The 18313-nt window shown below is 34.6% G+C and overlaps 1 protein-coding gene across 1 annotated transcript in view; it reads right to left on the reverse strand.

Moving 5' to 3' along the window:
* Nucleotides 1-8540, reverse strand: part of LOC136041395 (exportin-4-like) — a 45147-nt gene extending 36607 nt beyond the window's left edge. The window contains exons 1-3 of the mRNA XM_065726048.1: nt 8363-8540; nt 6637-6754; nt 1969-2325 (exon numbers count right to left, since the gene is read on the reverse strand). Of these exons, the coding sequence (XP_065582120.1) occupies nt 1969-2325; nt 6637-6754; nt 8363-8539 (652 nt within the window). The 5' untranslated portion in view covers nt 8540. The remainder of the gene's footprint in view (nt 1-1968; nt 2326-6636; nt 6755-8362) is intronic.
* Between the last annotated feature and the right edge of the window lie 9773 nt (nt 8541-18313).

Below are 18313 nucleotides of genomic sequence, written 5' to 3' on the forward strand. Positions count from 1 at the left end.
TTTAATGGTATAATAGAATATTTGGCACTGGTGTATTATATGGTACACACTCGAGAAGTGAAGTTAGGTTAACCCTAATGATATATACAAAAATGTGACGAAAATACAATACTTAAGAAACACACACAGAACGCATTGAACACAGAAACACACAGAAGCACAGAACACATTATACTATGTACCTAACATAACCCAACCAAAATACCATCTCCATACATTAAATATTCAATTTAAAAAAATATATCTATAACGTAGATTTCAACTGATCCTAAGCTAATTTTCTTCAAATATGGACAGGTATAAACTGGTTATTGTCTGATCTGTAGATCCAGATTCTCGAGTGTGTACCATATAATACAGAAGCATTGAATATCTTAACAAAAAACTATTAAGAAATTTTGATATCGCTTAATTGCCATCAATTCATTTAACTGTCAGCTAACCCAACTTAAAGAGTCAAAGAGTATTGAAATCATGAAATCTTCCATGAGGTTTCGAGCTTCTGAAAAGTTCATTTTATAGCCAGTTCTCTCTCTCTTTTTTTTTCTTTTTTTTTTAATGAGAGTATTTTCTTTCAAACTGGCAATCTTTTTCTTGTCTCACGTTTGTTTTATTGTTCGGTTTGTCTTGTTTTTTGCTATATACAGAATATTCTTTTTTATTACGTTTTTTTCTATTTTCTTTTTATATATACATTTTAATTTTTATTAGTATTTTTTTTTAATGTAGAAGATTTGCCAATATAGAGAAGATTCGCCATTATAGATAATAAAATTGTTTTTTTTTTTTAACAATTTATTATAAACGAAAAGAAAGCAACAGTTAGACGTAACGTTAAAGGAGAAATAGAAAGTAAGGAGATGAACCGAATGACTTACCGCTATAGTCCTTAGCCCGGACCCCCTTAGTAAAAGACTGAAAATAGAATTTATTAGCATTGTCAATTCATTTAATATCTAATGTCACCGATATTTTTACTGCGGCTTCATTTTACAAATCATTAATTGTTATTTTGTTGTTGTTGTTGTTATTTTGCTGTTATTTGTTATCTTGCGTGTATGTTTTTTTTTTGTCAATTTATATTTCATTTCTGAACCTTCCTATTTAAGTATTTGTCGATATCGAAAATTTTTTTACGAGTTTATGAGAATAAGACTTCTGACTACAAATGCAAAAAGTGATACATTATAAAAACATAAAGTTTTCGCTCTTTCTGCAAGTCGGATGTGCAGCTTGAACTAAATCACCAAGGACGAAGTTACAACAGTCATTGAGTCACTCTTAATATACACGACTCATTATTAATAATAGAAACAAATAAACTAATAAAAAATAGAAAGCAACCAGCAGACGCAACAGTAAAGGAGAATAGAAAGTGAACAGATGGCAAAATGACTTACGACTAAATCCCATATTTGGCATATCCTACGTCAACAAATATAAAATTAAATTTATCGACATCTTCAAATCGAACAGAAAGCAACAAATAGACGTAACAGCAAAGGAGAATAGAAAGTAAGCAGATGACTTACCACTAAATCGAATATCCAGCATATCCTTCGACGGAAAATTTAAAAGTAAATCCATCGACATCTTCAAATCGAACAGAAAGCAACAAATAGACGTAACAGCAAAGGAGAATAGAAGGTAAATAGATGACTTACCACTAAATTCCATATCCAGCACATCCTTCGACGGAAATTTAAGAATTAAATCCATCGACATCTTCAAATCAAGTAGAAAGCAATAAACAGATTTTTATATCTATCAAAACATATTAAATCATATATACATATATATACATATATATATACATATATATATATATATATATATATATATATATATATATATATATATATATATATATATATATATATATATATATATATATATATATATATATATATATATATATATATATATATATATCAGTAAAGGAGAATAGAAAGTAAATAGATGACTTACCGCTAAATCCCATATCCAGCATATCCTTTGTCAAAAGATTTAAAAGTAAATCCATTAGCATCGTCAGGTCATTGAAGAATTCATCTTCAGCGTTTTTCTCAACCGTCAATCTCCCTTTTCTATGTTTCGCATAGACCTGCATTGACTCCAATGTGGAGTTGTAAAATAAACTTGTGTCTCTCTCAGATAGGAAGTGAAGGACACTCTTGGCACAGCTGATTAGAAAATCAAGGACAGACTCAACGAGTAAGGTGTAATTATGACCTTTGTCAAGAACTGTGACGAGGTCAGGTAATAATTCTCGAATGACGGGGAATACAGATGGGGCAGAAGTAAGCTGGCATCCACGGACAACACCTAAAACACATACATAAGAAACTAGTAGAATCAAGGGCGTCTCCGGGATTTTCATTCGTGGGAGGGGGAGGGGCTAATAAAATTTTTTAAACTCATCAAAATTTATTTATAAACCTTCAATTACGTTTTTATGACCTGGAAAAAATTCGGGCCGGTGGTTCAAACTTAGTACTCCCCTCCCTGTATGCGACCTTGGGGGAGAACAAATGGGCAGCAGTAATTCAATAGTACTGTGTAATAGTTTTTTTTTTTACTCAAGAGCTAAACTTAAGAGCTCCATCAAACTATCACCTACTCTACAGAGAGGCACGAGTTAACGAAATGTAGAACGACGGGGGGGGGGGGCAATGATTTTATTCTCGATTCTTTTTATGAAGATCCAAAAGAGGTCTTTTGAAGATCTAGGAGAGAGGAGGTATTTTTTTTATAGAAATACAAAAGAAATTATTTTCAAATCTAGGGGGCAATACTCTGGTCTTCCCATGGTGAATAATTTCCTTTGTGTCAATAATAATGATCTTTGTATTTTACTCTGTTCATCTTTGCTTCCACTTCCCAGCCCTCCTTCTGATGGTTTTTTTTTCAATTTCTTAACTTTTTTAATTTTTTGCATAGACAATAGTCTATGCAAAAATTGTTGTGAATACTTCCGTTTATTGTCCTAAAGTTGTGTAAATTTCCTTTGCGTCAATAATAATAATCTTTGTATTTTACTCTGTTCATCTTTGCTTCTCAGCCCTCCTTCTGATATTTTTTTTTTGCTTTTTCAATCCTACCTGAGCTTCGGTAATAAAAAGTGCGTCTCCTCCAAGACTTCTAAAAGGGATAAGATCACGCAACTAAGCAAAGGCCAAAGTCCAGGCTGTGGAACTGAAAACAATACTCAGAATATGGCTTACACCAAACAATAGTCTATGCGAAATTGTGGTTCAATCTTACTTTCTAGATCCGTAATGAAAGAAAGATTAGGATGGCTATGTCATGTTTTACGAATGAGGGATGACAGATTGTCAAAGATTGGGCTTTTTGAATATCCATCCGGGGCAAAAGGATAATCAGGTCATCCCCTAATGGAGTGAGAAGAGATCATAAGTTAGGATTTAAAGGAGATTGGAGCTTTATAGGAGGGAGTAAGGAATAGAGCCTTGAATTAGAAGTTCAAGGACGCTCTGGACGTATAATTTGACAGTGCTTGTTTCAGAAGATGGAGAAATCGCACACTTTTGTAGCACGAGAGGCAGTCACAAAAGGGAGCTAGTGAGGTCGCCTCCGTTTTATATTTTTTTTTCTTTGCCAGATTCAGTCAAATCTGGAGGAGGTTGTACTTGTCTCTGATACATGCAGTAGTCAGAAAAAAATTCTATTGTTACTGGAATGCTGTCTTACTTTTTGTCTAAAGTTACTGTCAGAGACCTAGAAGACCAGAGACGTAGAGACCTAGTAACTGAGCAGAAGTTTCTTGAACCAGGTCAAACAAATCTAAATTGTGTTCAAGAACATGTAAGGATAGAGAAAGCAAAAAAAGACAAAAAAACAACATTCAAGTCCTCCTGCCTGCTGACTAGACAAATGTCATCAGGACTGCCAGAGGCAGTAAAAAGGAAGAAATCTTCCATTTTGCTGAATTATTCAAGAAAATCTTTGTCAGAAAAAACATTGAAGTTGCAAAAAATAGTTCAAGTGGACTTATATCTGAGGGGTTCCGGTCCCAGATGAAGACGCGATTAGTAAAGACAAGCATGATTACGTCACTTCTCTTCTTCCCTTCATCTCAGACGATTTCCGTTGGTTTCACAGAAATCTTTGGAATGACAAGGCACTTCTCAGATATATCCCAGACGAAGCTGAAATTCTCAAAGAAGAATGTTCGTACTTTGACGGATTTGGTTCGTTTTATAAATTGAATTGATGATTTGCAAGTGAAAAAATTAAAGTTGAAAAGGATTTCAGCCCATTTTTAGAATGACAAAATTTAAAAATTTTGAGATTGTCGTCCCGCAAAAAGAGAGCAAATCCCTTATCACTTAAGTAACAAACAATTCAACGATATGGAAATTTCCAAGGAATTCCAATCAAAATGTTAACTAGGAATAAGTCTTTAAAGTTTCAAGTTTCTTAAATTCTTACTTATGAAAAAAAAAGAATTTCATTTTCCTCTCTCATAAAAAGTGGACTTATGCCCTTTTTGCAAAACGCCTCGGATATTTTAAGCAAGACTTCAGAAGCGAATGGTCATTCTATTTTGTTTTACTACCCATTCCCTGGCAGTATATCTTTTTCTTTTTTTTCTTCCTATTTTTCTACTTCCTTTTTCAGATGGCAACAAAGAAAAACAATTACGTAGGAGCTTTGAAAAACAGATATTTTATCAACAATAAGCATTTTTAAATAGCAAAAGACAAGAAATCCTTAAAACGATTGTCTAAAATAACACAAAACAAGAGCTAAGAGCTCATATGGCACTTGTGACGAAGTCGGAAGAGCCAAGAGCTCATATGGCATGAGCTCTAGCAAAATCCCAAGAATCAATAGATTTATTTAAAAGGAAAATCAGAGGCTTAATGCCGGTCGGGATTTAAAATAAGAACTTTGAGACACAAGATCCTTCTAAATATCAAAATTCATAAAGATCCAATCACCCACTCGTAAGTTAAAAAAACCTCATTTTCTCTGATTTGTACTCCCCTTTCAGCGCCCCAGATGGTCAAATCGGGGAAAAAAACTTTATCAAGTCAATTTGTGCAGGTCTCTGATACGCCTACCAATTTTCATCGTCCTAGCACATTCAGAAACACCAAACTCGCCAAAGCACTGGACCCCTCCTCCTAACTCCCCCAAAGAGAGCGAATCCAGTCCGGTTACGTCAATCACGTATCTACGATATTTGCTTATTCTACCCACCAAGTTTTCTACCCCCCAATGTCACCAGATCTCGTCCGGATTTAAAATAGGAGCTCTGAGACATGAGTTCCTTCTAGAGATCGAATTTCTATTAAGATCTGGTCACCCGTTCTTATCTTAAAATGCCTCAATTTTTCTAATTTTTCCGAAATAACGCCCCCCAACTCCCCCAAAGAGATCAGATCCGTTCCAACTATGTCAATCACGTATCTAGAACTTCCAAGATTTCCGGTTCCAAGATTTCTGCTTCCCCCCCTCCAACCTCTATGTCCCTGTATATTAAGTTTCATTAAGATCCGATCACCCATTCATAAGATAAAGATACTTCAATTTTCACGTTTTCCAATATTTCCGGTTTCCCCTCAAACTCCCCCCAATGTTACCAGATCTGGTCTAGATTTAATATAATAGCTCTGAGACACGATATCCTTCTAAGTAACAAATTTCATTAAGATCCGATCACCCGTTCGTAAGTTAGAAATACCTCATTTTCTCTAATTTTTCCAAATTAATCGTCCCCTCACCCCACCCCCCAGATTGTCGAATCGGGGAAATGACTATTTCTAATTTAATCTTGTCTGGTCCCTGATATACCTGCCAAATTTTCATCGTACTAGCTTATCTGGAAGTGCCTAAACTAGCAAAACCGGGATCGAAAGACAGAAAGACCGAAAGACCGACAGAATTTGCGATCGCTATATGTCACTTGGTTAATACCAAGTGCCATAAAAACCCATGTTAAGAATTCACTTGAACAAACGAATTTTCCCATAAAATATCATGTTGTCAACTTCACATCGAGCGCATATGACCGATATATATTCGATAATCCAATTAAATATAATCTATATGTTGATAACGATGTTGTGAACATCGTATCGAGCGTCAATACCCGATACTTTTTGTATCAACTAACTCTAGTTGTGAGATTCGTTTAGCGAAATTGTTCATTCAACATGAAGAGATTCGCTTATACTCATAGTTTATTTTCAATTTTAGCAGAAATGTTTTCTAAATTATTACGCAAGGTATTACTGAACAAAATCCTAAATTAATATACATATATATAAATTATCATTAACTCATAATATATATTCATATAAATAACTAATAATAAATATGCTTGCTACTTGTCACTGTAAAAAAAAAAAAAAAAAAAAAAAAAAAAAAAAAAAAAAAAAAAAAAAAAAAAAAAAAAGCAACTGACACGTCGACTCGGCGCCCTATGAGCCAGCAATGGCTCAGGGGGATCTTTATCCTTTTTTTTTAATTATAATTATATAAATCAGTAATATCACAGGCAACACTCAATAATAGTATATACAGCAATTACAAAAGCAAATACTACACTAGATATTGTATAAGAATGTGTAATAAACATCAAAACTAATCAACTGAAAAAAACGTTACCCGCCAAGGATTCGAGAGTCAGGACAATTCCGCTGCGAACGGCCTCTTCGTGAACAAGACGATCAAAATTTCCTACTCTTACGATCTCAGAAAACCTTTCTTGAAGGGATTTAGGAACCTAAAGAGAAAAGAAGGAATAGAACTAGAAGGAAAGAAGGAATAGGATATGGAAATTTATTGCAATGATTATTTTGCTCTCATTTATACTGCGCTGAATATTCATTCACAAGGTTCTTTGATGACTACCGAACCTTCTTTTAACGGATTCGAGAAAGAAACTTTTAGGGATAACGTCCCCATAAAGATCGAAGTTAAACATCAAATGGAGCTGTTCTTCCTATACTCTGTTCTCGTCGTATCAGGCTTAAGATAATTGGAATGAGATGTGTGCCTTCGTGCCTGTCTTGACGGTTAGGCAACAGTAACGCACGGTGACGGTTAGGCAACAGTGACGGCGAGGCACGAGACGAGAAAGCTTTAGAGAAGGGGGTGAATTTATAATTATTTGTCACTTTCCAGTTTTTGTCTTCCCTTTTTTCATTTTCCAAAACTTACTTGTAATAGCTTATACTCTTCTTGTTTTCCGATACTTTTTTAACCAAACAGCAAACAGTGTATTTAATCTTGTCTTTGTTTTTGTTTTTTTTTAACCTCGAGGCTCGGGTATTCATCCCCCTCTTTCGAGGGCCCAGGAATCAGGGCCAGCCTCTTTTTAATAGTTTTGAGAAGTTTCAGAGCCCTAATAACAGAATATCATAATATTTTCCGTATGGTTCGAACGAGCCATATCCTACCCCTATGCCCTCACCATAGCCATTATCATACCACTATACCCTCAGAGAGTGAAAGAACGTACACCGTAGCCCCTTGCACTTAATAGTTTCATCTTTATAATGACTTTTTTTCCAATTTAAGGTTAGTCCCAGTGAAGATTCCGTAACGATAGAGAAAAACAGCCTGCCAGCATTATTACACATTTTCTTTTGGTTTATTTTTAGGGTGAGGGTTGTTGAACGAAGGTTTGAGAAGTCTATATTGGATAACATAAATTCGTGATGAGGGGAGGGGGGCTGGACTCTTCCCCCAAGCACACAGCGGTCGCTGAAACATAAACATCAATAGCATACTAGCCTTTTTTGCACACTGACGTAGCAACGAACAGTTTTATCAATCTCATATAATCTACCTCAGCATTCCCTCCACCGCCTTGCTTCTCCTTACGACAAAACAATTTATTTTAATTTCAAGTTGCTTTCAGTAAGGTTCCCCAGCCGAGAAAAGAAAAAATAGCCCGCTAACCCGGTTGCACAGGCAAAGTCTGTTACCTATGCGTGATATAAACCGGGGGGAGGGGGTGTTCCCAGGCAATCTACTGTAACTGAAATGTAAATCTGCAATAGCTCTTTATCCTCTTTTTGCAGTTCGACGCTACGACGAACGATCTTACCTGTCTTGTATAACGTTACCAGCGTTCTCATAGGCTTAATGCCTCACGTTATGATAAACACCATCTCTATTAATTTAAGGGGGTTGTTCCTAATTTAAGGGTGTAGTTCATGTACACCCTTGTAGTGCACCCATGTACACCTCTGTAGTTCATGTGAATGAGATACATTCGGAGCGAGAGGGGTCGAAATTCCCCCCAAATAAGTCACAGCCTCTGAAACGTAAATGTTAATAGCGAATTACATTTTTTGACACTATGACGTCTTATATACCGGTTTACCTGTCTTATATAGTATTCCTCGGCATTCTCTTCGCCATCTTGCCTCTCCTTATGACCTGCTCCAGCCAAGGTCAGCCCTTCAAAGAAGCGTTTCCGTGAAGAACTTGATAACTGACTTATTTCTGATCCAGAATGAAGACGAACTAAACTCCAAAACGCACCACTTCTTACTACCATTTGTTGCCTGAAAATATATTTAAATAATATATATATATATAAATATATATATATATATACATATATATATATATATATATATATATATATATATATATATATATATATATATATATATATATATATATATATATATATATATATATATATATATATATCTATCTATATATATAAAAATAAGTTGTCTGTCTGTGGATGGGTCAGGTGACGTCACCTGAAAAAACTGGATCAGGTGACGTCAAAACTGAAAAAACTAAAAAAGGCAAAAACTACAAAAAAAAACTAAAAACTAATAAAAAAATAAAAAAGCTAAAAAACTAAAAAAACTAAAAAAAGGCAAAAACTACAAAAAAAACTAAAAACTAAAAAAGGAAAAAACTTAAAAAAATTTTCATCTAAAAAACTAAAAAAAACTAAAAAAGGTAAAAACTAAAAGAACTAAAAAAGAAAAAAATAAATGACGAAACTCAAAGAGAAAGCGACCAGGACAAAAGGAATGTTCGATTAGCAATCAACAAAGCACCGGGACACAGGGAGTATAAATGACGACCAGGACATAAGTAAAAAAAAAAAAACTATCTATATATATAAAAATAAGTTGTCTGTGGATCTGTGGATCGTGGATCAGGTGACGTCACCTGAAAAAACTGGATCAGGTGACGTCAAAACTGAAAAAACTAAAAAAGGCAAAAACTACAAAAAAAACTAAAAACTAATAAAAAAAATAAAAAAGCTAAAAAACTAAAAAAAACTAAAAAAAGGCAAAAACTACAAAAAAAACTAAAAACTAATAAAAAAAATAAAAAAGCTAAAAAACTAAAAAAACTAAAAAAACTAAAAAAAGGTAAAAAACTAAAAAAACTAAAAACTAAAAAAAAACTAAAAGAAAGGAAAAAACTGAAAAAATAAGCTAAAATAAAGGTAAAAACCAATAAAAAACTAAAAAAAAACTGAAAAAACTAAAAAAAGGCAAAAACTACAAAATAACTAAAAACTAATAAAAAAAGTAAAAAAGCTAAAAAACTAAAAAAAAACTAAAAAAACTAAAAAAACTAAAAAAAGGTAAAAAACTAAAAAAAATAAAAAATAAAAAAAAACTAAAAAAAAGGAAAAAACTGAAAAATAAGCTAACATAAAGGTAAAAACCAATAAAAAACTAAAAAGAAAAAAAGGAAAAAACTAAAAAAATTTTCATCTAAAAAACTAAAAAAAACTAAAAAAGGTAAAAACTAAAAGAACTAAAAAAGCAAAAAATAAATGACGACACTCAAAGAGAAAGCGACCAGGACAAAAGGAATGTTCGATTAGCAATCAACAAAGCACCGGGACACAGGGAGTATAAATGACGACCAGCACATAAGTAAAAAAAAAAATTAACAAAACTAAAAAGAAGTTAAAAACTACAAAAAAACTAAAAAGAAAAAAAAAACTAAAAACTAAAAAAAAAACTAAAAAATCTAAAAATCTAAATAAACTAAAAAAGAAAAAAAAAGGAAAAAAATAAAGGAGAAAAACAAAACTAAAAAACGAATGTATATACAGACCGGTACACCGGGATACAAATGACGACCGGGACACAGGGAATATAAATGACGACCGGGACACAGGGACACAACTACAACGGGGACACCGGGGGAAACAGGGGGATATAAATGACGACCGGGACAAAAAAACTAAAAAGAAAAAAAAACTAAAAACTAATAAAAAAACTAAAAAATCTAAAAATCTAAATAAGCTAAAAAAGAAAAAAAAAGGAAAAAAATAAAGGAGAAAAACAAAACTAAAAAACGAATGTATATACAGACCGGGACACCGGGATACAAATGACGACCGGGACACAGGGAGTATAAATGACGACCGGGACACAGGGACACAACTACAACGGGGACACCGGGGGAAACAGGGGGATGTAAATGACGACCGGGACACCGGGACAGGGAATGGTCGATTAGCAATCACCATCAACAAAGCTCAAGGGCAATCATAAGAATCATGAGGTATAGATCTGAATACAGATTGTTTTCCCATGGACCATTATATGTTGCATGTTCAAGAGTCGGTAAACCTGACAATCTATTTATATGCAAAGACAATGGGACAGCAAAGAATGTTGTATATTCGCAAGTTTTACGTAGTTAAAACCATATATATATATATATATATATATATATATATATATATATATATATATATATATATATATATATATATATATATATATATATATATATATATATATATATATATATATATATATATATATATATATCTATCTATATTCACAGGTGGGACATAGGGACACAACTACAATGGCGCGTAACTATTATGGCGCGTAACGACTTACGCGCGCGGGGGGGCTTGGGGGGGGCGCGAAGCGCCCCCACCAACTAGGTGTTGGGGTGGCGCGAAGCGCCACCCCAACAGCTAGTCTATATATATAAAAATAAGTTGTCTGTCTGTCAGGTGACGTCATGTTTCTGTGTCGACTGACGTCATGAAGTTAGTTGTCGTCATTTTTGCTATGACGGTGACGTCATTAAAGATATTTAAGACATATATGTTCACGTAGAAATCTATTAATGTTTAAGTTTAAAATGACTGATGAACTTACAATGGCAAAAGCCGATGAAGATGCTCAAAGAGTCTATGCCAAAAAACTTGCTGCTGATAGAGAAAGTCAGAAAAGAAAGCGTGCCGAGGGATCAAAAGAACAGCAAGGAAACAGGCTTGAGGCTGATAGAGAAAGAAAGAACAGAAAGCGTGCCGAGGAACTACCAGAGCAACGCGAAAGCAGACTTGCTGCTAAAAGAGAAAGTGAAAAAAGAAGGCGTGCCGAGGAATCACAAGAACAGCAAGAAATCAGGCTTGCTGCTGATAGAGAAAGTAAGAAAAGAAAGCGTGCCGAGGAATCACAAGAACAGCAAGAAATCAGGCTTGCTGCTGATAGAGAAAGTAAGAAAAGAAAGCGTGCCGAGGAATCAGAGCAACCTGAAAGTTATCGCCTGGCATTCAGGTACAGCTCAGTCGATGATTATAGCTTGAGTAGATGTGTTCAAATCGGGACAATGTCTAAAATTTGTCCCTATTGCAAGGCCTTGAAATTCAATGGTGAAACAATGGGAATGTGTTGCGCCTCAGGAAAAGTTAAACTTCCTCTATTGGCTGCACCACCAGAGCCATTGAAGACTTTCCTTACTGGAACTACGTCAGGATCTAAGCGTTTTTTGTCACAAATCAGAAAATACAACTCATGTTTCCAAATGACGTCGTTTGGAGCCCAAATCGAAAATCCAGATCAATTTATGTCTACTTCCAAAGTAAAAGGGCAAATTTACCATAGAGCAGGGTCCCTTCTACCATTCTCAGGCGAGAATCATAAATTTTTACAATTGTACTTCATCAATGATAGAAATTCTGAATTGAATGCACGTTGCGAAATTTCTCCCAACGTTGAAAGGACAATCGTTTCCCAATTGCAACATCTTTTCCACGAAAATAATAATTTAGTGTGTCTGTTCAAAACAGCCATCGATTTGATGCCTACTGATACGCATAAAATTGTTATTTCCGCTGACAAAACGCCTCCTGGCCAACATGTGCGTAGATACAATGCTCCAACTATCGACGAAGTGGCAATCGTTATGGTCGGTGATCAGTTTTTACCTCGAGATATTATTCTTCATAAGCGAAACGCTCAGTTGTTAAGAATTGCTGAAACTCATCGATGCTACGATGCCCTACAATATCCTATCATTTTTCTGGGATGGAGCCGACGGCTATCACTTTAATATTAAATTGATGAATCCAGCCACTAACAAAGAAATGAACAAGAAATGCAGTGCAATGCATTATTATTCCTATAGACTAATGATTCGGCAGGATGAAGAAAATTATATTTTAAAATGCCGTGAATTGTTTCACCAATTTGTCGTTGATATGTATGCTAAAATTGAATCAGAACGTTTGCTATATATCCGCCTGAATCAGACCAAGCTCCGCTCTGAACAATACATTCATTTGCGAGATGCAGTTATAAATGACGGTAATACCACAAACGTTGGAAGATTAACAATTTTACCTTCGTCATATGCTGGCAGTCCCCGTCATATGCATGAATATGCTCAAGATGCTATTGCGTATGTTCGTCTCTATGGTCGTCCAGATTTATTTATTACATTTACATGTAATCAATCTTGGGACGAGATACTGCAGCTTTTACTTCAAGGACAATCGGCGGTTCATAGGCATGACATTACGGCCCGTGTCTTCCGGCAAAAGTTGAAATCACTGATAAACTACATAGTAAAACTTGAAGTGTTTGGGTCAGTGCGATGCTGGATGTACTCAGTGGAATGGCAAAAACGAGGTTTGCCACACGCACATATACTAATCTGGCTACATAAAAAAATTACTTCGAACGAAATTGATGATGTGATTTCCGCTGAAATACCTGATAAAAATGTCGATAAGGGGTTACATGATATTATTGTAAAAAATATGATACATGGACCTTGCGGTGCACTGAACGAAAATTCACCATGCATGGCCAAAGGAAGGTGCACAAAGTAATATCCTCGACTTTTAGTATCAAACACAATTACTGGCAATGATGGTTACCCACAATATAGAAGAAGATCTACTGAAGATGGCGGTAAAACAGCAATAATAAAGAAGCGTAACGGTACCACCATCGAAGTAGATAACCAGTGGGTTGTTCCATATTCCCCATTATTATCAAAAACATTTAATGCACACATAAACGTTGAATACTGGAACTCCGTAAAGGCGATCAAATACATATGTAAATACGTCAACAAAGGCAGTGACATGGCAGTTTTTGGCTTGCAGCCCGAAATCAAAGATTTCGACGAAATCGTACAATATCAGGCTGGAAAATACATAAGCAGTAATGAAGCTGTTTGGCGAATTCTTTCATTTCCGATACATGAACATAGTCCAGCTGTTGTTCACTTAGCGGTACATTTACAGAATGGTCAACGTGTATATTTCACGGAAACCAACGTGCAACAAAGAGCCCTGAATCCACCGGATACAACATTAACAGCTTTTTTTTCGCTTTGCAAAAATGATTCTTTTGCAAAAAAACTGCTGTATACTGAAGTGCCTTCGTATTACACGTGGAATACTAAAAATAAAGTATTTGAACGTCGAAAACAGGGTAAGTCAGTCGACGGCCAACCTACCATCTTCAAAGATACCACGATAGGAAGACTCTACACCGTTCACCCCAATCAACATGAATGCTTCTTTCTACGCCTGCTTTTGGTGAATGTACCCGGTCCGACATCCTTTGAGTATTTGAGAACTGTAAACGGTACTATACATGACACTTACCGTAGTGCATGCCAAGCTCTGAATTTATTGGAGAATGACCAACACTGGGATAACTGCATCAATGACGCGTGCGAAACGTCAACCCCAAGTCAAATTCGTGCATTGTTTGGCATCATTTTAACAAGTTGCTCTCCATCAGCTCCTACAGAGTTATGGGAAAAATATAAGTCAAAAATGTCCAAAGATATACTCCATCGAAAACCGTTAGAGACGTCAGATGTGACTTTTGATTTTACATCAGAAATTTATAACTACACTTTAGTTATTATAGAAGATTTGTGCGTACGTATGGCAAACAAACCTCTTCAGGATTTGGGAATGCCTTCACCTAACCGTATCGCTGCTGTTTCGACATGTGTAGAATTGGATCGTGAACAAAGTTACAGTACGAGTGATCTATTGTCGTATGTACAAAATAACATTTCCAAGTTAACGTCGGAACAAAAAGACATTTATGATACGATAATGCATTGTGTCGATAACAACGTTGGAGAAATTTTCTTTTTGGATGCGCCAGGAAGTACTGGTAAAACGTTTGTGATAAAACTGATTCTGGCATCAATTCGATCAAAAAATGATATAGCGTTGGCAATTGCGTCGTCCGGAATAGCCGCAACATTGCTGCCTGGTGGAAGAACTGCTCATTCCGCTTTGAAATTGCCTCTGAATTTGCATTCTACAGAAACTCCCACGTGCAATATTTCCAAATCATCTGGGATGGGTAAAGTATTGCAGCAATGCAAACTTATTATTTGGGATGAGTGCACAATGGCACACAAAAAATCGCTCGAGGCTCTGGATCAATGCTTGAAAGATTTGAGAGGGAAGTCGAAACCCTTTGGCAGCACATTAACATTGCTTGCGGGAGATTTCAAGCAAACATTACCTATAATACCTAGATCTACTCCTGCAGACGAAATGAATGCTTGCCTGAAAAATTCTAATTTATGGGCACACGTAAAAATATTAAAATTAACTACAAATATGCGTGTCCGATTGCAAAACGATGACTCTGGTCAAACATTTTCAGATCAATTGCTGGCAATTGGAAACGGAAAGCTCCCAGTAGACTCAATTTCAGGACGTATACAACTACCTGCTGATTTCTGTAATTTAGTGACGTCCAAAAATGAATTGATTGAAAAAGTATTTCCGAATATTCTAAAAAATTATAAAAATAGTAAATGGCTAAGTGAAAGAGCGATTCTCGCACCCAAAAATATAGACGTCCACGAAATCAACAATATTGTTTTGACCAAGATTCGAGACCAGGCAGTCCTTTACAAGTCAGTCGACACAGTTTTGGAACCAAATGAAGCGGTTAATTATCCATCTGAATTTTTAAATTCCATAGATCCTTCAGGGTTTCCACCACACGTGCTACAACTAAAAATAGGCGTACCAATAATACTTTTAAGAAATATCAACCCACCAAAGCTTTGCAATGGCACGCGACTTGCCATAAAAAAAACAATGGAAAACCTAATAGAGGCCACAATCTTGACAGAGCCTTTTGAGGGTGAGGCTGTTCTAATTCCTCGCATTCCCATGATTCCAACGGATCTGCCTTTTCAATTTAAAAGATTGCAATTCCCAATTCGATTAGCATTTGCAATCACCATTAACAAAGCTCAAGGTCAATCATTAGAAAAATGTGGTATAGATCTTAATACTGATTGTTTTTCCCATGGACAATTGTACGTTGCATGTTCGAGGGTCGGTAAACCTGACAATCTATTTATATGCAGCGACAATTGGACAGCGAAGAATGTTGTATATTCGCAAGTTTTTGTAGTTAATTTGTATTGTATCTATCTATCTATCTATCTATATAAAAACGAGTTGTGTGTATCCATGTTTGTTTGTTTGTAAAAAGAGCGTTTGCATATGACGTCATTATTAGTACATACGGCTTTGTATATGCACCCCAACACCTAGTTGGTGGGGGCGCTTCGCGCCCCCCCCAAGCCCCCCCGCGCGCGTAAGTCGTTACGCGCCATAATAGTTACGCGCCATTGTAGTTGTGTCCCTATGTCCCACCTGTGAATATAGATATATATATATATATATATATATATATATATATATGGTTTTAACTACGTAAAACTTGCGAAAATACAACATTCTTTGCTGTCCCATTGTCTTTGCATATAAATAGATTGTCAGGTTTACCGACTCTTGAACATGCAACATATAATGGTCCATGGGAAAACAATCTGTATTCAGATCTATACCTCATGATTCTAATGATTGCCCTTGAGCTTTGTTGATGGTGATTGCTAATCGACCATTCCCTGTCCCGGTGTCCCGGTCGTCATTTACATCCCCCTGTTTCCCCCGGTGTCCCCGTTGTAGTTGTGTCCCTGTGTCCCGGTCGTCATTTATATTCCCTGTGTCCCGAAAATTTTTTTAGTTTTTTCCTTTTTTTCTTTTTAGTTTTTATTGGTTTTTACCTTTATGTTAGCTTATTTTTCAGTTTTTTTCCTTTTTTTTTAGTTTTTTTTTATTTTTTAGTTTTTTTTTATTTTTTATTTTTTTTAGTTTTTTACCTTTTTTTAGTTTTTTTAGTTTTTTTAGTTTTTTTTTAGTTTTTTAGCTTTTTTACTTTTTTTTATTAGTTTTTAGTTTTTTTGTAGTTTTTGCCTTTTTTTAGTTTTTTCAGTTTTTTTTTAGTTTTTTATTGGTTTTTACCTTTATTTTAGCTTATTTTTTCAGTTTTTTCCTTTTTTTTTAGTTTTTTTTTAGTTTTTAGTTTTTTTAGTTTTTTACCTTTTTTTAGTTTTTTAGTTTTTTTAGTGTTTTTAGTTTTTTAGCTTTTTTATTAGTTTTTAGTTTTTTTTTGTAGTTTTTGCCTTTTTTTAGTTTTTTTAGTTTTTTAGCTTTTTTATTTTTTTTATTAGTTTTTAGTTTTTTTTTGTAGTTTTTGCCTTTTTTTAGTTTTTTCAGTTTTGACGTCACCTGATCCAGTTTTTTCAGGTGACGTCACCTGATCCAAGATCCACAGATCCACAGACAACTTATTTTTATATATATAGATAGTTTTTTTTTTTTACTTATGTCCTGGTCGTCATTTATACTCCCTGTGTCCCGGTGCTTTGTTGATTGCTAATCGAACATTCCTTTTGTCCTGGTCGCTTTCTCTTTGAGTTTCGTCATTTATTTTTTTCTTTTTTAGTTCTTTTAGTTTTTACCTTTTTTAGTTTTTTTAGTTATTTAGATGAAAATTTTTTTTAGTTTTTTCCTTTTTTTTCTTTTTAGTTTTTTATTGGTTTTTACCTTTATTTTAGCTTATTTTTCAGTTTTTTTCCTTTTTTTTAGTTTTTTTTTATTTTTTATTTTTTTTAGTTTTTTACCTTTTTTTAGTTTTTTTAGTTTTTTTAGTTCTTTAGCTTTTTTACTTTTTTTATTAGTTTTTAGTTTTTTTTTGTAGTTTTTTCCCTTTTTTTAGTTTTTTCAGTTTTTTTTTAGTTTTTTATTGGTTTTTACCTTTATTTTAGCTTATTTTTCAGTTTTTCCTTTTTTTTAGTTTTTTTAGTTTTTAGTTTTTTTAGTTTTTTACCTTTTTTTAGTTTTTTTAGTTTTTTTTAGTTTTTTAGCTTTTTTATTTTTTTTATTAGTTTTTAGTTTTTTTTTGTAGTTTTTGCCTTTTTTTAGTTTTTTTAGTTTTTTAGCTTTTTTATTAGTTTTTAGTTTTTTTGTAGTTTTTGCCTTTTTTTAGTTTTTTTAGTTTTTTAGCTTTTTTATTTTTTTTATTAGTTTTTAGTTTTTTTTGTAGTTTTTGCCTTTTTTTAGTTTTTTCAGTTTTGACGTCACCTGATCCAGTTTTTTCAGGTGACGTCACCTGATCCACACATCCACAGACAGACAACTTATTTTTATCATATATAGATATATATATATATATACTAGCTGTTGGGGTGGCGCTTCGCGCCACCCCAACACCTAGTTGGTGGGGGCGCTTCGCGCCCCCCCCCCAAGCCCCCCCGCGCGCGTAAGTCGTTACGCGCCATAATAGTTACGCGCCATTGTAGTTGTGTCCCTATGTCCCACCTGTGAATATAGATAGATATATATATATGGTTTTAACTACGTAAAACTTGCGAATATACAACATTCTTTGCTGTCCCATTGTCTTTGCATATAAATAGATTGTCAGGTTTACCGACTCTTGAACATGCAACATATAATGGTCCATGGGAAAACAATCTGTATTCAGATCTATACCTCATGATTCTAATGATTGCCCTTGAGCTTTGTTGATGGTGATTGCTAATCGACCATTCCCTGTCCCGGTGTCCCGGTCGTCATTTACATCCCCCTGTTTCCCCCGGTGTCCCCGTTGTAGTTGTGTCCCTGTGTCCCGGTCGTCATTTATATTCCCTGTGTCCCGGGTCCCGGTCGTCATTTGTATCCCGGTGT

Source organism: Artemia franciscana, chromosome 2, assembly GCF_032884065.1.
Source record: "Artemia franciscana chromosome 2, ASM3288406v1, whole genome shotgun sequence".
Taxonomy (NCBI): Eukaryota; Metazoa; Arthropoda; class Branchiopoda; order Anostraca; family Artemiidae; genus Artemia; species Artemia franciscana.